At 41.5% G+C, this 23940-nt stretch overlaps 1 protein-coding gene across 3 annotated transcripts in view; it reads left to right on the plus strand.

Moving 5' to 3' along the window:
• Positions 1-23940, plus strand: part of CNTNAP5 (contactin associated protein family member 5) — an 801428-nt gene that overhangs the window by 751258 nt on the left and 26230 nt on the right. For all 3 annotated transcript variants that reach the window (XM_019469410.2, XM_053909896.1, XM_019469409.2), the window contains exon 21: positions 3121-3208. In XM_019469410.2, coding sequence (XP_019324955.2) covers positions 3121-3208 — 88 coding nt within the window. The remainder of the gene's footprint in view (positions 1-3120; positions 3209-23940) is intronic.

Here is a 23940-nt window from a genome sequence, read left to right on the forward strand (position 1 = left end):
AAAGAACATAGCTGAAAGACCAAGCATGAAGCCTGGCATGTAGGATGTACTCAGAAAAGGTTGGCTCCATTTTCATCTTTTTCTATCTCACTTAAAACTTGACAAGACCACTGGGTATCCTCAATTCTGAGATCAACAAGGCTCTGTAGTCCAGATGACAAACTTTAGACATCCCGCTGTTTTAAAGGACTACAATGCTTCACCCCTTACGACCTCACCAATTATAATGAAACACAAACACAATGCTAAACCGTAAAATGCACAAAAGGAAGCCTGATGAAATAATGCATTTCCCACTGAATCCCTCAATGATTGCAATAGCCCATATTATAACTGCTGAAGCCCTAAAGTAAGTATCTGTGGGGCACCCCTCTTTTTTACGTGTGTGCTTCTGTCCTGTGAGTTGGCTGTTTTTCCAATTGGTGAACCAGCAGCTGAACCAGTACTACTGCTCAGGTGCCCACATCCCATGTCAGGGCTGGAGCCCGTCCCCAGCTCTCCATAGTCCACCAGGAGCCCCAGGTATCCTGTGAGCCATCTTCCTTCCTCTCTGAACCTTTACAAATACTCATCTTTTCCAAAAAACCCCTTTGATTGTCATTCACCGCCTCTCCTTCATTAGTCATCTGGTTTAAGTGCTAACCACCAGGTCAGTTCCCCAAAACAGAACAGCAGGATAGGGAGGACTCACGTACTTGACCAGTGAGCTCTCCCATGTGTGACATGTGGGCATGGGCCTGTCAAGGTTTAGGGACAACTTGCATGGGAAGCTGACCCTGGGGAGCCCGGGGAGGAGGCGAGGGACAGAAGCAAGGGCAATCTCAGCTCCACCTTCAGTGCTACGAATCTTTTCACCCTTCTCCACTCAGCTGGAAATTCCACCCACTTTAACCTCCTCTCCAACCAGGACAAGAGCACATGAGGGGAGGCCCCCTGCACCTGCTGGAGGGGGCAGTTTTAGCCAGTGGAAGAGGCAGGGGAGAGCTCTGAAGTGGGGCAGGAAGAAAACATTCCTAGAGGCAGGGACTGAATCTGAATCCATGGGTATTAATCAGACTACGGATGGGGACCGTGGGGACTAAAACCCTATGTCGTACCTAAAGGTGAAGGAGCTGCCAGGCAGTGAGAGACATCCTGGTGCTGTGACCGACTCTGTCCTCATTACTTCAAGATAGAAAAGGGATCAATACAGGATGTTTATTCATTCACTCAGCAAACCTGTGTTAGGAGATACTTTGCCAGTTTCTCTAGTAGGTCCTACAGAAAACATATATCAGTAAGATGTATGAATTCTCAAAGAGGCAACAGTTTAGGGAGACAGGGAGGGAGAGAGAAGCAGATCATTATAATGCAGCACTTATTTTTTTTTTAATGTTTATTCATTTTTGAGAGACAGAGATAGACAGAGTGCAAGCAGGGGTGGGGCAGAGAGACAGGGAGACACAGCATCTGAAGCAGGCTCCAGGCTCTGCGCTGTCAGCACAGAGCCCATTGTGGGGCTCGAACTCACCAGCCGTGAAATCATGACCTGAGCCGAAGTCGGATGCTTAACCGACTGAGCCACCCAGGCGCCCCAATATAATGCAGCACTTTAAATGCAAAGTTAGAGGCAGAAAAAAAAAGACACCATGAGGACAGAAAAGAGTGTCAACCGATCCAGCAAAGGCATCAAGGAAACCTTCCTGGAGGAGGTAGCCTCTGGGAGCACTTAGAACAGTGTTTGGCATATAGTAGATACTCAAACATTTGTTGAATGAGTTTTGTAGAAAGCCAGAAATTAAACAGACAGTGATTGTCTACAATCCCTATCTAGAGAGGGATGGACAAGGAAAGCAAACCCCATAGAGAGTGACAGGTGGGCCACATGACAGTGGGACACTGCTTTGTGACACTGTCTGGCCCTGCCCAAGTTATGGATCTCTAGGACATCATCTCCTCAGTCTGTATAACAGGGGTAATAATGCCTATCTCACGGTATTCTAGGGAGGCATGTATTTTGAAAGCTGCTTCAATATGATGTCTCATACATACCAAGAGTTCAATAAATAGCAAATATGATTCCAGTCTAATTTCACAAATGAAATAGTAATAAAGCATGTAACTATGAGCCACAGTCACAGCCGGTGACTTCTCTCACAGTGGAAACCACCTCAGGACCTAGAGGTTCCTGGAGGAGGGTTCATTTGCGGAGGGACAGTCGTGGCCATGGAATCTGGGAGAATCGAGTACCACCCCTGGGTCAGCTGCTCCCAAGGGAAGAGCGGGGCTGGGCACACAGCTTGAAGGGGTCTTAGTCTCCTTTTCCTTCCACATGAAACTGTAAGATAAAGAGGATCCTTTGTAGGCACAGCATCATGTGAATGTGCAGCATAGATCCTGGGAAAACTAGACCAGAAAGGCTGAGAATGTAAGAATGGATGGGTAACACTGCCTCAGAATGAGGGGCAGGGAAGGAGATGGGACTGGGTTAGAAAAGGAGAGTCCCCTAAAGGATTATGGTGCAAAAAAAGTCCTGGAAATCCCAGTGGTGGCTTTTGTTCACCCCTATGAAGCGGGGTTATGAGGTCTTCCTGTTGGTAGCGACCATTCAGTGAGTCTCTCCTCCCCATGGTCTAACTTTCTGTCACCCTGAAAGATTTGCTGGGCAAAATCCTGCAGTCCACACCTGAGTGAGACCAAGTCAGAATTATTGTAGCAAAGGGAGCAGTGGTGGCCCTAAAGACCAAATGAGAAAGGGGGAATTGGGGAATGAGTGTGGGCTTTCTGTGTAATGGCAGGCGTGCACAGCATGTTCCCAAGAAGGCTTCATTTGTTTCCTTGTTTGCAACAAAGAACTTGGTGAGAAAATTTCAGTGGGAAGATAAATACCTGTCAAAAGCTGTACAGAATTTCCCAGGGAGAAGACTTGTGTGAAGGCCTTTATTTAACCAAGAGGGAAGAAAAAGGTATTTTACGTGCATTGTGGGAGAATTAGCGAGACGTTTCTCATCTCTCCAGAGACAAAATTCCCAAAGAGGGGTCTGCTCAGTGTGTGTTTCCAAACTTTTTCAGATGGGAAAGTGTTCTGCCCTTTCTGTGCAGACCTCTGCTGATGCACATTTGTCTTCTGTTTTCCTGCAGGTAGATCAGCACCTGCGACTCAGTTACAACTTTTCCCCAGAAGTCGAATTCAGGGCCAGACGGTCACTCACCTTGGGCAAAGTCACAGGTTTGTTTTCTCATCCTTTCTTTTCCAGTGGGCTTCGTTGAAATAAATGAAGAAACAAATAATTTCCATCAGGCAGGTTAGTGATTCAAATCTGGAGCCTCTGGCTCACCATAGGTAAGATCTAGAACCGAGATTTCAGGTAGGGGAGTTGCTCAAGCATATGTGGCAGGGTTGGGAGCTGGCATTTATATCTACTTTATGGAATACTGGGTAAGGCAAAGTAACATAGAAATTAAGTAAGATAATGTTTACTTATGTTCTAATTAATTAATTCTCAATGTTTGTTTTTTACTTATATTTTCTTAATGTTTACTTACCAAAATTAAGGATTTGAACCTATCCAATTAGTGGATTGCTCAGACGCTCAGTCCCTTTATTAATTCACCACCAACTGAAAGAGGATTGAAATCTCCTCTCATAATGGTGGATTTTCTTTTGTTTTCTACCGGAAATTCTGTGAAATTTCATCTTCTATGCCTTGAGTGTCTTTATGAGGTGCATGTTAGATTGGAATTTTTATAACTTGATGAACATTTTTTTTCATACTGAAGTGGTCTTTTTAACATTAAGTATCTCTGTGCTTAAATCTACTTTGTCTATTATTAATATAGCTGATTCACTTTTCCTTTAGTTAGTATTTGCATGGCCTGTCCCTTCTCGTGTATTTCCTTTCAATTTTTCTTTCTTTTTTTTTCCTTTTTCCTTTTTTTATTAAACTCAAGTATGGTGAACATATAGTATTATATCCCTTACAGGTGTACATTCAGCAATTCTGTACCTTTCTCCGTGCTCATCACGATAAGCATACTCTTAATTTTCCTTTTACTTTAAGCCTCTGTATGATCTTGTGCAGAACACAAGGCTGAATTTTGTACTTTATCCAATCTGGCCAGCTTTGTGTTATAAATTGGCAAATGTAAGCTTCTCTACATTTTCGTATGGTTGGATTTGTTTCTGCTTCCTTATTTTCTGTTCATTCAACTTTTAAGGCATTTCAAACCGGAATGCATTTAACGCCAGAAATGAGTTGCTTGCATAATGGCGGGACCCCTTCCATTGTTGGTAGATTCTTGTTGCAGTCTTTTGGAATGTCTCATCAGCCGTCCCAAGTGGATTTATGGGAAGCTGCTAACTTCATCACTGCCATCACATGCCATTTATGGGAAGCTGCTAACTTCATCACATGCCATCACTGATGAGATGCTAGAGTCCAGAGGCCACTGAGGCCCCAGTCCTGGAGTAGTCCTCCCCAGAAGGCAGGAAAAGATCTCTGAAAAGTGATGGCAGAAGACACAGCATGTAACCATGAGTTTGCTTGCCAATAGAAACAGCTGAAAAGGCATAAAAATGATGCCTTTCTCACTGCAGCCTTCCAAATCCATAAACTTATTTAATTTCCAGAGCATAATATGTGTCCAGAAACCCAAATGCAGTTGGGTCTGAGAAATGTCAATTTTAGTCTGCAAAATGGCAGTCAAAGGAGGCAGTCAACACTGACCGACTTCTAGATTGAATTTTGTTGGTTGTTTTCTCATTTTCATCCTACCTCCTGTAATAATAATTATTTTATGTAGATACTTTTTTGATTTACCGACGCAGTCACTATTTGACTTGTTCCTCACTCCTCCAACTTTCTACGTATTAACAGGTTTGATTTCCTTCTTTCTGAAGTACATCCTTATGAATTTACGTTGTAGAAGTGTCCCCTCATCTGATAAAGGACTTTATTTCACCTTTTTTTCTGGGAAGATAATTTTGCTAGACATACAAGTCAATAATGAAGGGCATTTCCCCTCTGTTATTGAAAGAATTATTTAGGTATGTGATGGAGCCAGCTCACACAAGCTCCTAAGAGCCTGTTAGATACATCTTGTGCCCAATTTTGCATTCAGTGATGTTACAGTTCAGGCTGAAATTGGCTAAACTCAGACTGTTCATGGAAATCAGAAATGCTACAGGGCTTCTCTGCTGCTGGGGAGCAAGTTTTAAACCCTTACCAGCACATCCCTGCAGTCTTCTGTCTTTTACTGTTACTGTTGAAAAGGTGGCTGTCAGTCTGTTCCACCTTTGAAAGTGCTCTGACCACCCTGAGCCCCAACACCCACAAGCTACTTTTAAGGTGATCTCTTTTATTTTGGTGTTTTGTAGTTTGATTACCTTGCATCTGGGTGTAGATTTATTATTCTTAAGTATCTCATTCGATGTGTTTGTTTCCTGTTTGTATCTGTTAGGTTCTCATGTTATCTGTGTATCTGGTCCATATGTCCTATTTACCCATGTATCTATGGGTTCGTTCTCGGAAATTCTCAGCATGTGAAATTGGGCTTCGTTCTTATTCTCTCTCTTCAATTATTTTAGACCTGCACTAGATAAGTCTTTGATTTTCTATCTTCATGTTTCTTACTATACTTTTGTAATAAGTATTATTTTTTGTCTATCTTGAATTCTGGGCAGTGTATTCAATTTTATCTTTAAATTCACTAATTCTTTCTTCATCTCTCCCTAATATCTCATTAAACCCATTCAATGAAATATTTTTCATAAATTATGTCTTTATTTCAAAAAATAATGTTTTGTTCTTTTTCAAACGTATCTGTTTATTTAGTCTGTTGTTCTTACTCTTTTTTTGTTCCTATATTTTTATGTCTTTAATTATTATGTTAATAACTATTGAACATAGCTCTGTTCAATAGCCAACATATATATATATACATATATATATATATATATATTTTTTTTTTTTGCCTCTGGCAATCCCAATATCTGAAGTATGTAGGGGTCTAAATCTGTAATTGTTTTCCTATTTTTTTCATATGATTCTTATTCTATCATGTGTGTGTGCACGTGCATGCATATTTTGTTGAAATTAATGTGCTGGAAACTTGATCAAAAATTGGGAAGCTTTCGTCCAGGCAAGATTTGTATTTTCTTCTGCCACGTGCCAAAAGGTGCTACCAATTTAGGATTATTTCAAGTTCTCACTTTTTTTTTTTTCCAAAAAGAGAGTGACTATAAATTTGAGCTGCAGGCCTGAATGGGAGCAAGCCTATGACTGAAGTATCAGCAGAAATGCTGTTCCTGTTAATATCATAGTAGGTCATGCTACTGTTACTTTTGTTGCTTATTTTTCAGTTGAGAGCCACAGTAGAAATGGGAAGGTTTTATGTGTATTCCCTTTGCTGTGAGGTGATATTCTTTTCTAGTCTACTTGTCACTAAAGCTTCATGTGAGAGTCTCAGGTTCAATGTCTTCACGTGGCAAAGGCTCAAAGCTTAGATTTCTGTTCTTCTCCGGGATGGTGCATGTATTTTCCCATGATACAACCCAAATGTTGGTTTATAGCTCACCAACTTGGTTGTGTCCTCCCATCCCCCCAAAACTTAGGATTCTTCTTTGTTCCCCAAGCTCAGTGACATAGTAAAGGTATGTTTGTTGGTATTAATGAAGCAGAATTACTTTTTAGAATATCTAGTATGTTACATGTTCTATGCTCCATAAATGTATCTAGAGTCATATAATCCTCACTGCAAACAAATAAGAAGAACCTTGGGAGGAAAGAGAATTAGAGCTGAATGATGACAAAACTCAAGTTGTTTTTCGTAGCACCTGATTTGTGCAGTGGAAACTCTAGAAACATCCACGTGTTTAAACAGCATCCCCTCATTAATCTTGTCACCTTGTAGGATGTTACTGTGGTCTTCCTGTCTTTTGAATTAAACTGTAATACATAAGACTAAAAAGGTGAAACTTCAAATAAAGGTACTAAATCATTGAGGGATACTTTCTCATTTTGTTTTGGATACTTTGTGAGGAAAGATTGGAAAGAGCTTGGTTACGGTTGAAAAATAATACTCAGTAAAGTTTCTTCATTGTGCTAAGTGTTGGACACTCCTGCCTTCTGGTCTCTCTCCCCATCCAAATTGCTATGACAGACAGGACTCCCATTTAACCTCAATGCTTCTGGCCTATGAGAAGTCTCTAGCTGGTGGTGAGGGAGAGGATGTGAACATAAGCTTCATCATTAAGTAAGGGCACTAATTGTGGCTACTCTTTGGAATTAAGCCTAATGCATCAGAAAGAGCATGGTGCAGGGATAGAGGGTATGGGTAGAGATGGTGTGGAAATGGGTAAGTGACATTGATGACAAATGAAACCCTACTCCACAGTTTTAGAAGAGCCTGGCACTCTGTTGGACATTTTCAACCCTAAAGCAAAGATGTGCAAGCATTTTTCAGAGTAGATACCCAGAGCAAACAAGGTAATAAATCTATTGCCTCAGTCTTCTTTAGTGCCACTAATAGCATTCCATTGTGATACAAGAACAAATTTGTTTGTTGTTGTTGTTATTGTTGTTGTTGTTTTCATTTTCTTTCTGTAAGAGGAAGGACCAATTGACCATTTTAGAGGATAATGATTTAGTACATAATCTGTACCTACCGTGGTGCTCCATGGTATGTGGTATATTTATACCATGATGAGCAAAACACTTTCCTGAGAATTCCTGTGATGCAAGAACTAGTCCATGAAAATAACAGATATAATTGTTGACATTAAAACCTGCATCGCAGGCGCTCACCTCTGGGAAGTCATGGAATGTTGCTAGGTTTATGCCTCCGTTTACTGACACCGTTGGACTTTTAAGGGAGACCTTTTTTTAGCTTGGGTACTATTGCATCAATGGGTTTAAGAGAAATTAACATTAAAAAAGGAAAAACAAGTGTGTATTTAAACACCTCATCCTTTTGGACAGTATCATCTCATTCTGGAAAATAGCTTCATTCTTTAGAAAATATAGAAATGCTTTCTTGAGGTTCAAATAGTGTGACTTATCTCTGTACTTCTAAGTCTCTCTCCAACTTGGCCTGGGCATGAGAGTGTGGACATTCAGACAGATTTAGGAATTCAAAAACCTTTATACTTCTCGGGGCATCTGGGTGATTCACTTGATTAAGCATCCGACTTCAGCTCAGCTTATGATCTTGTGGTTCCTGGGTTCAAGCCCCACATCAGGCTCTGTGCTGACAGCTCGGAGCCTGGACCCTGCTTCAGATTCTGTCTTCTTCTCTCTGCCCCTCCCCTGCTTGTGCTCTGTCTCTGTCTGTCTCTCAAAAATAAACAAACATTATTTTTTTTAAAATATCTTTACACTTCTAAGAGAAACTGTCTGTTTTGGTTTTGGTTTTGTTTTAATTATTTTTTTTTCTGGTCCAGGTTTCCCCAGATTTGCTGTACCAGGATATGTCATTAAATTTGATTGTAACATTTAAAAAAACTATTTTGGGTACAAGTAATAATTAAGGAACTGTAATTATTATTTACCTTTTTAAAAATTCTTTTTTATTTTGTTTTATTTTGTTTTATTTTATTTTATTTTATTTTATTTTATCTCATCTTATTGTATTTTATTTTAGAGGGAGAGTGAGCAGGGACTAGGGAAAGAGGGAGAGGAAGAATCCTAAGCAGGCTCTATGCTCAGTGCAGAGCCTGGCACAGGGCTCAATCCTACAACCCTGGAATAATGACCTGAGCTGAAATCAAGAGTGAGATGCTCAACTGCCTGAACCACCCAGGTGCCCCCTGAGAAGAGCCTTCTTCACTGTACTCCAGATTTAGGAAGTAGCTCCTTTTTAAGATATGGAAAAATGTGAAAGTTTAAGTGGAAAGAAATCAAAGCACTGCCTTTAAACTGTAGCCACCAGATTCTGCATAGGTAATAACAGACTTGCACTCAGGGCACGCTTATAGAATTGTTTGTTTATGCAGACAGCGTTTGCTAATACCCTGCCTATTTGCCGATTTCGAAGCGCAAAGCTCACACCTGGCAGAGACATTATTCTTGTGCTCTAATGCCTGTTTGCCCACCTAGCTTCAAAGTTCACTTGGTCCTAAGAAGCCATATAGAAATTGAAAGAATTCCTTCTTAACCTGCATAAAACTGAGCTAATCTGGAAATTGCAGGCCTAGCTGTGAGCACCTACAGATGCTTTTAGTCTATTAAAACGAAGTGGGTTTTGATTGTGTCTATAGAGCAGGGTTCTTGATGTCATCCCTCACTTTTGAACTTTAAGCCTACTGTGTGTCTTCTGCAACATCAGACCATTGTTGAATGAATGCCCTGCTTGGTGTTACGGTAAATTTCTCTCAAGCATATTGTGGAAGTGCATTATGGCTGCCATTTTTAGAAAGCAAAGCAGAATTTATGCATATAAATGAAAGGTGGGTGCTTCAAAGAACTCATTTTGGAAGACTGCATACACCTTCATTTTGTTTTGATTTCGTACAGTTGGGGCTCCTTATGACTCATCTGGTACAGTTGATATTAAAGTGAGAATCCAAATTAACAAAGTAAGAAGCTCAGCTTTTTAGGGACAAAGTGACATGTGTTTGGTCCTGCAATTGCTGTCATGTGACCGTGGGGGAGTTTTCCAATCTGTCTCCTGTGCCTCATCCGTAAAATGAGGCTGATGATACTTGATTCATTGAATTCACAGAGCTGTGTACGGATTATGCGAGACCCTGTATACAAAGCATTTGGCATTTAGCACACACTCAATAAATGTTGGTTTAAGCAGTTTAAGATTTTGGCAACATTAAGAACTGATGTTTTGTTCTGTTTTAAGACTCCGGAAAGGCAGCTATAAAGGTAACTTCCGAAAAGGCACACAGACATGTTCTGAGTGAGCAGTTCTAAACCATGGTGTTGGCTGAAGATATGAGTGTCACTCACTATCGGTTAGGGCTGTTCAAGGGCAAGTTGAGTTCATACCAGCCTAAGCGGCGGTGACAGTGGAGAATATAATAGTTGGTAAAAATGGAGGGTTCTGAGTGTAGGCTTTGCTTCAGGCACAGCTGGATTCAGAAGCTCAAATGTGACCATGATTCAGTCTTTGTCTATCTGTTTCTGGCTCCACTTTTGACTCTGGTTACATTTCTCTGGGGCTTCATTCTCAGGCATAATTTCAAGAGGAACAAAGGTAGACTCAGCAACCCTGGGCTCAAATACTACCATTTCAGCCCCTCTGGTAGAAAGAAAGCCTTTGATTTCTACAATTTCCAAAGAAAGTCCTGGATTGAATCTCAAAGGATCAATTTGTGTCAGGTGACCATCCCAGATGACTACAATGTCCAAGTCACTAGAATACACCGAGTGGCCCTTCCTGAATACAAAGCAGTCCGCTATGGCCCTAGAGGGGGTGAAGGGGTCAACACAGTATTAACCACACTTGCTGAGAATAGGGAAATGGTATCTTCTCAAAAGGAAGCCGAGGCACTCTTCCCAGAACGTGCGATGGAATGTGAGGAGGAAAAATCAACAATAATTGAATAATGCCCCTGCCTTTTTCATAGGTGCTTTCTGCTTTGTGGAAGCAGGAGAGAGGAGATTCAGTTACACAGGAAAGGCTAGAAGTTGCACACGATTTGGGTAACTGTATGGTGCTTGTGGGCATTGACAGTCCTAATGCGTCACAACAGAAAAGGTATTAATTGAGAGAGATGCTCTTTTAAGACATGCATGTTACCAGGAGGTGGGGGGGCTCAGTAGGTTCTGCGTCCCACTTTGGCGCAGGTCATGATCTCGCGGTTTGTGACTTCAAGCCCCGTGTTGAGCTCTGTGCTTCAGCACAGAGCCTGCTTTGGATCCTCTGTCCCCATCTCTCTTTGTGCCTCCCTACTGGTTCTCTCTCCTCTCTCAAATACATACATACATACATACATACATACATACATACATACATACATAAAAACATTTAAAAAGGAAATGCATGCATGTTACCTTCCTTAGGACAAGTTTATAGCTTCCCAAGAGACTCCTTTGAGGAAGTATTCACTTTGAAGAAAGTATTCATTCCATTCATTCATTCATTCATTCATTCATTCTGAAAGCATAGGTTTCTTAAATGTTTACTTAGTGTCTGTTCATTCCTAGTTCCTCAGTGAATAGAAAGATTGCAAACCACAATCCTTTTCTGACTTCTGAGAATGTGTGTCATTGTCTCAGACTGCATCCAGAAATTTCTTTAAGTGATAGTGTTTCTTTGATTCATAAGATATTTCAGATTCATTAACTAATCTGATCTCACGAAGTGACTGATGTGCTTTCAAACATCCCGAAACATCAGATGGCAGTAATCATACCAATTTCTTAAATATGCACACCGTATCTTTTGTATTTTCAAGATAGCCAATATTGAATTGCAACTTGGCTATATAGAATTGGCTACTGTTTCTTTTAAAAACAATGGATGGCCTTTATTCCCCATAGAGAATTTCCACAGATGATTTCATTTCACCTCATGCAAAAGGAATGTGTGTTATCTTCTGATTTGAAATGCAATTTTATTTTGTGTTTGAAATGAATCCATGATAAGAATCCAGACCTACTCCATGCTCTGTGCTGCTCTGCAAAAAGTCAAGTCTTTCTTGTAAGAGCAAAAATTCACTTTGAACCACATGCCCCTTTGTTACTCATTCAATGTGATCGCTTGCTCTGTCTAAACTAGTAGGTAATAAATGAATGAAAGGAAGGTATTTAAGACACATTGTTTCCAAAAGTAGACCTTCCTCAGCTCCGAGGAGCTGTTTCTAATCTATTTGAAAGAGGGGTGGCCCTTTCAAGGAAGTACCTTTGCCTAGCTTTGTTAGCAAAGCATGTTTCGTGGAGTCTACCAGAAGCCTCCTGACATGATTGTTATTGATAAAAGTTCAACCAATTTTTATCATACAAAAGTGAGCATTGTTATGGATCATGCAGTTTACTAGGCCATATAGATACCCCAATCAAGTTAACAGACTCTCCCTGTTATAAAGTTCCCTCTTACTTTAAAACTCTTCCTCTTGCGGGGTGACTGGGTGGTTCAGTCAGTTAAGCATCCGACTTTGGCTTAGGTCATGATCTCATGGTTCATGGGTTTGAGTCCCGCATCAGGCTCTGTGCTGACAGCTTAGAGCCTGGAGCCTGCTTCGGATTCTGTGTCTCCCTCTCTCTGTGTTCCTCCCCTACCCGCTCTCTGTCTCTCTCTGAAAAATAAATAAACATTAAAAAACTTAAAAGAAATTCTTCCTCTTGCAAAGGAAAGTCCTCAGAGTGATCTTGGTTTTATTAAAGTTTTCAAGGGTTCAAAGTGTCTCTTTTAGACTATGGTAAATACTACATTTTCCTCACTAATCAATAATATACTAATTAATAATATACTAATTAATAATTATTTTTATAATTAATAATGCACTCATTAATAATATACTTCTCTGTGCTCGATCTCAGTTCTTATGTTAACTCATTTTTTTTTCCTCACAGCAACTCAAGAAGGTTGAGTTTGCTGTTTTACAGATGAGACTAAGTCACAGAGGTTAAGCGACTTGCCTCATATCACAAACTTAACAAGTGGCATACCTGGTATTTAAAGTCAGACCCTGTGAGTCCAGATTTCACGCTCCCAATCGGTCCTTCCATATTTTGGGTTTTAAGGAATGACATGAGATATTCCAGACAGTGTACATGTCTTCTTCTTCTTCTTCTTTTTTTTTTTTTTTTTCTGTTAAGGACTCTTGAATTCAAGCCTCACATCTTTAGGTGTTGTGGGCTTAAAAGCAGAATGTAGGGACAGGTTTTAATCATGGCGGCGGAGTAGCATATTTATCATAAGTCAGACTTTGGGATCAGCCCTGGGTTCCAGGCATGATTCAGTGCTGACTCACTGACCTGTGCCAATTACTTAACTTTCTCAGCTTTACTTTTCTCAATTAGAGATAGGCATGTATTATGATTATACTGCCTGTTCCTATTTGAAAGATTAGGTTATAATGAAGATAAAGTGACTAGCGTGATGCTGACATAAAAAAGGTCAATAAATGTTTGCAATAATAGTAGTAATGATGACGATGATGATGATATAAGAGGCCGTGTTATCCAAACCGACACCTTTTCTCTTGAAAAATGGCTCCAGACTCTAATGTCATCCAGAGACATAAAAGAGATCTTCCAGGGAAGAGGGAAGTGTAACAAGGCTTGCATTTCAGTCTTCCTGCAGGCAGGCGGGGTGGGGTGGGGGATCAATGAATATGGTATTCTATAACCTTGACTCTCGTTGATGCTTGGTAAATAGCCAGTTCTTAGTTTCTGATGAATTCATCTTAAAAGAATTAAGAGTTAAACCCAGCCAAACCTACCCGATAGTATTCACATTTACATTCTCAGCAGTTGAGCTGAATTAGTGGATCAACTATGCTTAAAAGTTTTGGATTCAGTCTGATCGTTCAAAAGGTTGTCGCCATCTCCATCCCTCTCCCATTCGCAGTATGGGGGGACTCATGAAGTTCCCAAGACGGGACTTGATGGTTTTACTTCCTTGCTACTCTATCAGGAGGCACATATTAAGTTCCTTGAAGGACAAACAATGGATGATATGTATTAGCGTTGTATGGGCTCAGTGCCTTACTGCTCAATTTGCCGTAGCTTGATCTTGGAGGGGGATCTCCAGCCTCCCTGTACACTCTGTTTCTTCCTTAGAGTGGTGCCTGGCCACGAGGTGGAAAATTAATAGGTTTGGAATCAGACAGCATGGGGCTTAAGTCCTGTAACAGTCACTTATTAGCTGTGTCGCTACTAACTGCACCTCTCTGAGCCCGGTTTCCTCATCTGTAAAGTAGTAGTAATGCTTGCTGTATTGACTTGTGATGAAGATAAGAGGGAATGTGTGTAAAGGGTCTGGCATATGGTGGTATTTGAAAACAGCAGCTATTGTTAATAAGATCATACAACCATCCTGCCTATTGATTTTCTTCAGCTGGTATCACTTTTCCTTGCCAATGGCACTGCTATCGACTTGTTTACCCTTGGCCTGGGGGATCTGGGACAATGTTATAAGTGTCAGTGTTGACAGGGTAATGGAGCAATGAACTCTGCAGCAGCCGCTCAGCTACCTCTCCCACGCTGCTGGGAACAGAAGCACGCACCTGGTTAGAAGCTGAAAGAGAAAAGGGCAACAGACATGCATTAGAATTCTAGATGTTGCCTCATGGAGAGGAGAGAAAGTCGGGCCACAGGGAGGGTCGTGTGGCCCTGGTTACTCATGTAGTCTCCATGGGTTTTATTTTTGGAAGATGCCATTAAGGATAATAAATGGAGTATTAAAACAGGTTAAAATAGCATGAAGTTCATTTACACTTAGGAGTGATTATGGGCTATCCACCTCTAGGAGAGATTTGCTCTGAATCCCTGCATTTTTTTCCATTTCACTTTCACAGGGATTATTCCCAACTGATCAGTGTCAGGACTTGACACCCGTAGCTAATACGCCAGTGTTCTCTACCTTAGGTTTGAGGAAGAGTCACATTGCCTGCTTCCCAGGGGGAAGGATAAATAAGTCAATTTTCCACCTAAAAAATGTCTTAAGTTGATCCCTTAAAACGAATCACTACCCGTTGGAATCTACCCAAGACTTGGATGTATGCGTTAGCTTTCCTATCTATTTCCTTGCCTTTTCCAAAATACTTCTATAGAATATAAGCTTTGCACAGGGCATTCCACTCTTAAAATATTAATGTTATATAAATGTTTAGAATTCTAAAGATTACTCCCTAGCATTATTCCCGGGTAATTAATTCAATGCACAGCTTTTGAGCACTTAATCTGTACAAGGCAAGATTTTAAGTGAAACTAAGAATATTTTAAAGAGGGGTAGCCTAGGGATCATTGCTCCTAAAATGCTCCTAAAAATTGCTCCTACAAACACAAATCTATGTAGGTAAGATAGTTTTTTTTTTTTTTTAATGATTACAATATAAGTAATTTTGATAAGTGTCTCGAGGATTCTTCAGGGAGAGACCATTTCCAGCTGGCCTGATTCAGAGCAGTGTCATGGAAGACATCACCCTGACTCTACCCTTGAAGCACAGAGGTGGTCTCAACAGATGGGATGCATTCTGGGAAGGAGCAGTGCGGTGTAAAACCAAATAAGGCAGCGGGAAGAAGGCAAAGATGGAGTGCTAGCAACAGGAAGTAGATGTCCGCCCTCCAAGCAGGAAAGGACAAGAGTCTGGACCAGGGGACAGCAATAAGACAGGGGAGCAGGTGCAGGTGACCTTCATGAAGTAGGAATTGGGGCATTTGGGTAATTCACTGGGTAGATGGGTAGAAGTATAAGGTGGACTGGAAAGGAGCACGAGAGGTGGGGGAGCACAGTTGTGGCATTGGCCAGTCATTGCAGAGGGAAATCAGTCCATTCTGGTGAGGCCTGAGCTCAGGCTTACTAACTTGAGGCACCCCTCACAATGGATTATAAAGCTGATACATTACATGCTCCTTTTAAGCGAGCACTCCAGGCCTGCTCAGCTGCTTCTGCATTTGTGAAATCCCAATCCTCAAGGACAGGGCAAAGAGCCACAGACTGCATTATGGTGGAAAAGTCCAGCCTGGACCCTTCTCAGTGTGGCGATATCCACATCAGTCCACTTCTGCACGAGACATCTCTCCCCATCCTGAGTTAGCTCACCATTCGCAGGCTTGTATTTCTTATCTGTGTATGTACAGTTTCCCTGGGGAAGCCCGTGGTCTTTGAAAGCAGGGACTTTTGCTATCCATATTCTTATCACACCCATGTCACAGCACATGCCTTTGTGCCATGTTGGCTCTCCATATGTATTTTACAATACAGTTCTTTTGATCAGTATATGGCAGATAGAGTGCCTGCTTTCAATGCAGGAGGAAAACGCCTGTGTTCGTCTTCCTGATTTTATAATCTGTGCTAGGGTGAACAACCACTCTCATCTGCGGGAGACTGGGGGATTGCTAGGGACGAGGGATTATCAGTGCTAAAACTGAAACGATCCTGGACAACCCTGGACAGTCAGTCACTCTGAGCCATGCTTAGTTGAGGGGTTTTGAATAGTTTGGTGGAACTAGATTCCAGGGTTTGGATGCCACATGAGCAATCAGGTCTCCCATTTTTTGCAGTCCCAGCCAAGCCCAAAGGTCACCATCCCAGCAGGTGTATTATAGGCTGACCCAAGTAAGGCTGGAGAAGAAGTGACAATGAACCAATCAGCCTCCTGACTAGCACTTTACCAGCCCCTGCTGTGGTGCTGATCACGGCAGCTCTGTGTGCAGAGAGGCCTGGAGAAGGTGTGAGGTCGCTTCTGCCCTTGAAAATCCAGTGGCCTGAGTGGGGACATAAAAGTGCACACAAGCAGTAATTGCACAACGATTAATCTCTAACTCATGGAAATTGGACTCTAAGGGCATTAGGAGCCCAGAGAAAGGAGGAATCCAAAGTAAACCATCTGTAGCCAGGATACTGTTCCCCTCCTGTCCTGGGTGGAGGGTCAGGCCCTTGTTTATGAGCATATCATTTTAGCTATGCTGAGCAGTGGGGTCTTTCCATTAGAGGCACCTTGCAAACACATCGCTGTCAAATGCACATAGCATGAGCTGCTCTTAGTCTCCGGATGGGAAAGCTTGTGTGCATCTGACATTCCAATAGGGGCTCACCTTATCTTGGGGCCTGTGGATGTTACTTTGCCATGTAGTAGAAGGTGTGGGGGCCTTGGTTATTGCTAGAGCGGTTCTCCTGAGGTCTGAGTGGTATGTTTTGTTTTTTTTTTTAATGCTTGTTTGTTTTTTTGAGAGAGAGACATAGTGTGGGTGGAGGAGTTGCAGAGAGAGAGAGGGAGACACAGAATCCAAAGCAGGCTCTAGGCTCTGAGCTGTCAGCACAGAACCTGATGTGGGGCTCATACCCACGAACCATGAGATCCTGACCTGAGCCGAAGTCAGAGGCTCAATCAACTGAGCCTCCCCCGTGCCACTGAATGGAAATTTTTATACATGGGAAGCTTAGCTCTTGCAGACTAATATGGGGTTTCAACATGGAGATTTTTTCTTATTACTCTGAGTATATTAGTCTGTGTGTGTATGTGTGTGTGTGTCCCTGTGTTGTGCTTATCTCTGCGTAGTTACTTTGTCCCAAGTTGTTTTCTCTCTGTTATGTCACTTGATCTCCTTCATTGCTAGTAGAGGATTTCCTCAGAGTTCTAATGATCCCGGCCTTTCTGCCCGTATTTAAGAATGGATGGTGAGCATGTGTTGATTGGGAACCACACTGAAGGATATAGCCGGGCCTTTAATTAGAGAAACTCAACTGTGTCTTCTGGTCACTCTTCCTGGGATAGCTGTATTTCCCAGGCAAGACTTTTCCAGTCTCCTGCTGGGAAGGAGGGAGGTTCTGTAAGTCATGATGGCAAAGAATGCTGGTGGGGCTCATTATCTCTGGGGAAAATCCTCGTATTTCCTTCATTTTTCTATTGAGCACCCGTGACCTCAGTTGTGGGCATTGCCCTCACCTACCTGTCATAATCCCACGGGATTGTAGCCCTTCCTTTTCTCCAAGAACAATGGGCAGTTAAAGTTCTAAAGTACACTGTTTTGAACTATTTTCTCTTTCTTTAGGATTTCTGTCTTTCTGAGGGGATTGCCACAGAGTTGGCTGAGAGAGAACAGAAGGCTTTTGGATACCAAATATTCCAAATTTAGAACCCACTCCTATCAGTCAGGGTTCAGCCAGTAAGCCTAACTGTAGGAGATACTATATTGAGACTTCTCGCATAGAGTGGGTTTACAGGAGCATGGACGCTGGGCACGAGCTCGGAAGTCTGCAGGGCGGGCCCCTGGGAGGTACAGGCTGAAACGCTCAGGCATTGGTTGTGCACAGTGGAATTTCTTCTTCAGCAAAGCTTAAATCGCCACTTTGCTCTTAAATCCTTGTAGCTGATTGAATCACCCACGCAGATTATCTAAGGTAACCAGTCAACTGATTATGGATTTCATTCACAGCTAAGAAATACCTTCACAGTAACACCTGGATTAGTGTTTGAAATAGTAGATTGTAGCCTGGCCAAGTAAACATATCAATAGACCATGGTAGCACCCTCTCTTTATTTGTATTTTTTAACCGAAATAAAATTCTTCCTGGGGGCCTGGATGGCTCAGTGGGTTAAGTGGCCAACTTTGGCTCAGGTCATGATCTCAAGGTTCACGAGTTCGAGCTCTGCATCGGGCTCTGTGCTGACAGCTCGGAGGCTGGAGCCTGCTTTGGATGCTGTGTCTCCCTCTCTGTCTTCCCCTCCCCTGCTTGCATTGTCTGTCTCTCAAAAATGAATAAACGTTAATTTTTTTTAAATAAATAAAATTCTATAATATATAATTAGCCATTTTAAAGGGTACAATTCAGTAATATTTAGTATATTCACAATGTTGTGCAACCATTACTGATATACAGTTCTCAAAAATCACCATAAAGGGGACCCTAAACCAATTAGCAGTCAATCCTCATTGCCCCCTCCCCTCTGCTCTAGGCAAGCCCTAATCTGCTTTCTGTATCTATTGATTTACCTATTCAGGATATTTCACATAGTAGAATCATACAATTTACGACCTTTGGTGTCTTGCTTGCTTTGCTTGTTTTCACCTAGCACAGTTTTTGAGGCTCAGCAACATTATAATATGAATTCCTTTTCGTGATTTAATAGTATTCCATTGTATGGATATACTGCTTTTGTTTGTCTCTTTATCTGCTGATGGATATTTGGCCATTTTCACCTTTTGGCCGCTGCAAATAGTGCTGCTGGGAACATGCGTGTACCTGTATCTACGGAATACCTGTTTTCAGTTTTCTTTGATAGATATTTAGGAGTGGAATTGCTGTCTTTGGAAAGCCATCATACCCAAGGGTTAGGCAAACAGGGGAAATTGAGGCAATCCTGAATTGTAACCAGGCCTTTAAAGAGGACTCCTGCAATGTGACCATAGACAGAAACCATGAAAGTAGGGGCGCCTGGGTGGCCCAGTCGGTTGAGCGTCCGACTTCGGCTCAGGTCATGATCTCACAGTTAGTGGGTTCGAGCCCTGCAGTGGGCTCTGTGCTGACAGCTCAGAGCCTGGAGCCTGCTTCAGATTCTGTCTCCCTCTCTCTCTCTCTCTGCCCCTCCCCTGCTCATGCTCTGTCTCTCTCTCTGTCAAAAATAAATAAACATTAAAAAAAAAAAAGAAACCAACAAAGGAAAAAGTGAAAATTTTTATATGGGGCAAAGGAAGATTAAAAAAAAAAAAGATTTGCCTCTGATTTTAAAGCCTTAAATAACCCTGAAAAGAGAAATTGATATCCAAATTCTGTATTAGACATAGGATTAGCCTAATAAACGTATTTTTTTAATTAAAAAAAAATAAAGATCACTGCTGTTTGCTTTTCTGAGGACCCTACCTGTGTGTATTTTGGAGCAGGCAAACATAGTACCATATCTTATCCTCCTAAGCCTCAAATATCAAATAATTAAAGTAAGCGCATATGTCTTTCCCTGGGCTCTGACGCCGAAACCTCTAGAATTCTACGAGTCACATATAGGTGACTAGCAATTGCAGCTTGCATTTTAACATGCCAGCAACATTGAAAAGCACTGAATTCAGATTTTCACCTCTTGTCCTTGGACAGCTCAGTGGTCATGAGCACTCTGTTCAGGGCTTCCACAGACACTGACAGTATTTCTAGGTCTGTACCTCTCATTCGGGAGTGAGCTGTTTATTAATCATCAGGCAGGGACTTGTCCGAGGAGCCGCATACAGTGAAGCTTGCACAAATTGTACCAACACGAGAACATGAATTCTGACATCGGACAGACCGAGCCTGAAGCTTGGCTCCAGCTTGGCTCAAATACTGGTTGCTTGAGACCCTCGCCACTTCCTTATTTTATCTAGACCTCGGGTTACCTATCTGGAAAGTAGGAATAACCATTACTATCAGAATTGTTTTGATGACAGAATAATTGTATGCGTAAGAGTATGTGTGCACAATGTATCTGCATCCACAGCGCTTAGCACACAGTGACTAGCTGATATTCCGGTGCTAGAGGGAGGCACCGTTGCAGAAGGGGAATCTGAAATGGAAACACTAGGAAGAAGTCCTGTAAAATTCATGCTGGCAATAAAACTCTGCAGATGGGAAACCCCATGCCTTGTAGCTCTCTTTTTTACATATCTTGACTCTCTGGCGGAGGTGTCCCCTCGCAAAGATGTAGTTCTGCGACACCACGAACAAAGTCGGTGATAATGGGATGAGAAGTAGGCAGGTCCAGATCCTGAAAAGTCAGGACTATTTGTTTGTTTGATTTTCTGTAATGTGATACAACGCCAGAGATGGTTTTAATCAGGAAGGAGATGAAATTCTTAAATACACCATTTTGTCTTCTCTATCTAGAGAGCTCTTTTCTAAGCCATGGTATTATATTTATCGTAGTGTGAGGTATTTTTGCAGTCATAGACTGAAGTGCCCCTTGTATGATATGGCTGGTGTTTATTGATCAAATTAAAATGCAAATACTCTTATCTGTTACTGCTAATGCCAATAATTGCTGGGATAAAAATGGCAGCAGGTGCTTTCTATTATCATTATTTCACACAAGGTTTTTTCCATTGACTAGGCATATGCGTTTTGCTTTTATCAAAGTATTTGAGTGGTTTAAACTAAGACAGTAGTATCTCCACTGTTATCTTCACTGTTTCCAGGATGACTGGAGTAACTACTTTAAAGAGAGTTATGTGTTGTTATGTTTAATTGAATGAGTTCCAGGCAACTATCATCTATTGATATTAGCTATTTACCCAACTTTATTTGTGGTATCTGTGAATTTCACAAGGACAGGACTTTGGGAGCATTACTCCTAATACTCGCAGAGTGTAAGAATAATATTCCTAAAGTATAATCCTTTTTCGGATGAGTTATTTTTATCCTAATTTGAGAGATGGGGAAATTAAGTTTCAGTAAGTTGCCTGGTCCATTTTAATGCCAGCTCATTTACAGTTTCTATCACCTGAAATCATTTTGCTGAGCATTTTCTCTGGCTACTAACTCATGTTTTGCCCCTATACTAAGCAGGTCAGGCAGGCCGGGGGTTTAATGCCTGCTGCGGAAAAGTCTCAGTCAATGATAACATGAGCTAGTGTATAAATATTCCAGCTCTTTGCCACCAGTTGGGATACTGCTGATGTGGGGGTGTGTGTTCCCCTTTTGCTATTAGAGTTTTCCCAGGAGGATCAAGTTCTAGTTGGCCTCTGGTCGGGATGATAATGCACACATTCCCAGTTTCCTTCCTGCTTTTATCTTCTCCCCCAGCCTGCCACTGTTTTTCTTCACTTCCCAAATAAAGTACTGATACTCCAATGCTTTCCTTGGAGTCTCCTTTTGGGAAAATTCAAACTAGAAAGCTCAACCTCCCATTCATTAATTGGCTAAGGTGTTATGCAAGCCAGATTTGCCTGGCTCCAGGGATCATATTTATTCCACGATGCCATACAGTTTTTAACACACAGCAAATAAAATATAAACCCCATTTTACAGAGCTTGAGATCTTATTAAAAAAAATTAGCACATGAAGAGTGAAGGAGTAATGAAATAGTGGAATCAAAGTAAAATATCAGCTTAAAGAGGCTAATTAGAAAACTTAGTTCTGAGGTGGTAGGCACATGATAGAGATCTGCATTGGATGGGGAATGTCCTTCTGCAGACAGGTGTATGGGATCTTAGAGGATAATATAGAAGGTAAACATGTTGGGCATTTGCTGTGTGCCAGACCATAAGCTACAAGCTTTATCTTCATTATTATATTTAATTCTGATACCAAGGAGGAGGTAGAATCTTAAGCATCTATTTCTGGGTATGAAACTATCCCATAATTCAGTAGTTTAATCCAATAACTATTTTATGTTTTTACATTTTATAATGTTTATTTTTGAGATAGGGAGATAGAGCGTGAGCAGGGGAGGGGCAGAGAGAGAGAGCGAGAGACAGAATCTGAAGCAGGCTCCAGGCTCTGGGCTGTCATCACAGAGCCTGATGCAAGGCTTGAACTCATAGACCACGAGATCATGACCTGAGTCAAAGTCAGATGCTTAACCGACTGAACCACCCAGGCACCCCAATCCAACAACTACTTTAAAATATCTCATGATTCTGTGGGTCAGGAGTTTGGGCAGAGCTTGCCTGGTGGATTTCTTAGCTTCTTACAGAGTTAACTAGAGTCTGTGGTGATATCTGGCTAACAGCTGGGCCAGTCTGTAGGATCTGAGATGTATTTATTCCCAAGTGTGGTAGTTTGTAAGGGACATCTAGAAGACTGAGCTCAACCGAGCCCTTCTCTTCCTCCACTTAGTCTCAAGGTCTGTCCACATGATCTCCCTAACAGGGCAGTAGGGCTTCTTATATGGTAGATTGGGGCTCCAATCCCCCAAGGCAGAAGGTACCAGTCCTCTTGAAGGTTAGTCCTGGGACTGGAAGAGGGTCATTTGCAATGTGTTCCATGGATCAAAGCAGTCACAGGTCAACTCATGTTCAGAGGGAGGGGAGAGAGCCTCTGTCTCAGTGAAAGAGTGTCAACGATTGTGGCCCCTTGTAGTCTATCACGCGAAAACACTCTACTCTTCATTCCTATTTTATAAATGAATAAAGAGCCCCAAAGATACCATGTAAGTATCCTTAAGGGCACAATGTTAATAAGTGGGACAGTTGAATGTTGAACCCAGGTAGTTATGAAAACCTGTTTAACTGGATGAAAATATAAAGAAGAAAGTTCGTCTGAAGGGAGTTGAGTCAGAGACTGTAAAAAGCCTACATAATATTCAATATTTATTCTTCTCTTTTTAATAGAAAATAATAGTGTTTTCTGTTTTTGTTTTAGTTTGAGGGAACAGTATTCCCAATTATTCAGTACCTTCCCAGCCTTCTTGACTTAAAAATGTCCATGGAGATCATCCTAGATGATGGGCGTTACTTGAGTTTTCCAAAAGGCCTAACATAGCAAGTTTTTACACTTTTGCCTTTCAGTCTCCCTACTTTGTTCTGCCTGGAAGAGACTGTTAGCTGGAGACCCTCTACTTATGTTATGAGGAAGAAGACAAAGGTTTTAATCTATGGAGCGGGAAGTACAAAAGTACAAATGTGTAAAAAAACAAAAAATTAAAATTCTGGTAATATCTGGAGCCAAAATACTAACCCTAGACTGGTTGACATCAGATTTCTTACTAACTGGGAATAAAATAAGCTATTTTTTGAGCTACTTTTTCTTTTTCTTTCTTCCTTCCTTGCTTCCTTCCTTCTTTCCTTTTCTTTCTTTCTCTCTTCCTTTCTTTCCTTCTTTCTTTCTTTCTTTCTTTCTTTCTTTCTTTCTTTCTTTCCTGATACATGCAGTTAAATACAAATAGCTGACACTGATAATTTGTGATTTGTATTCTGTGAGTCAGAAGGAGAAAGAGGAAGGGAAATGCCACTATTTTAGCCAAACCCAAAAGCTGTGGTAGAAGAACAATGATATAAATTACCAAGAACTGATGACTGAGGGCTGGGATGATCCCTAGTGGGTTCCTTGCCTTACAGAGAAGTCTGTGGATGAAATCTTTGTTCACATCTGGGTCATGACACCAGTTTGATCTCCATTATTTTGGAGGTCACCGCATGGTGAATTCTGTAGGTTGTGGAGTAGGGAACACATTCTGTAAACTGGCATGGACAGGAGACTGCCTGTAGGATGAGGCTTCTGGACTGGGGCCGTTACCCTACTGGTGGATGCTGCACTGTAATTGTGGTCTAACTGCTCTAAGAGTTAAGCAGACTCAACCTATAACCCATACTTTGTATACACTTTGCCCGCAATTAGTATTTACTGAATTAAATTTGTGGTATGGTTTGTAGCAT

This window comes from Panthera pardus, unplaced genomic scaffold, assembly GCF_024362965.1.
Source record: "Panthera pardus isolate Hobbes unplaced genomic scaffold, ASM2436296v1 HiC_scaffold_10, whole genome shotgun sequence".
Taxonomy (NCBI): Eukaryota; Metazoa; Chordata; class Mammalia; order Carnivora; family Felidae; genus Panthera; species Panthera pardus.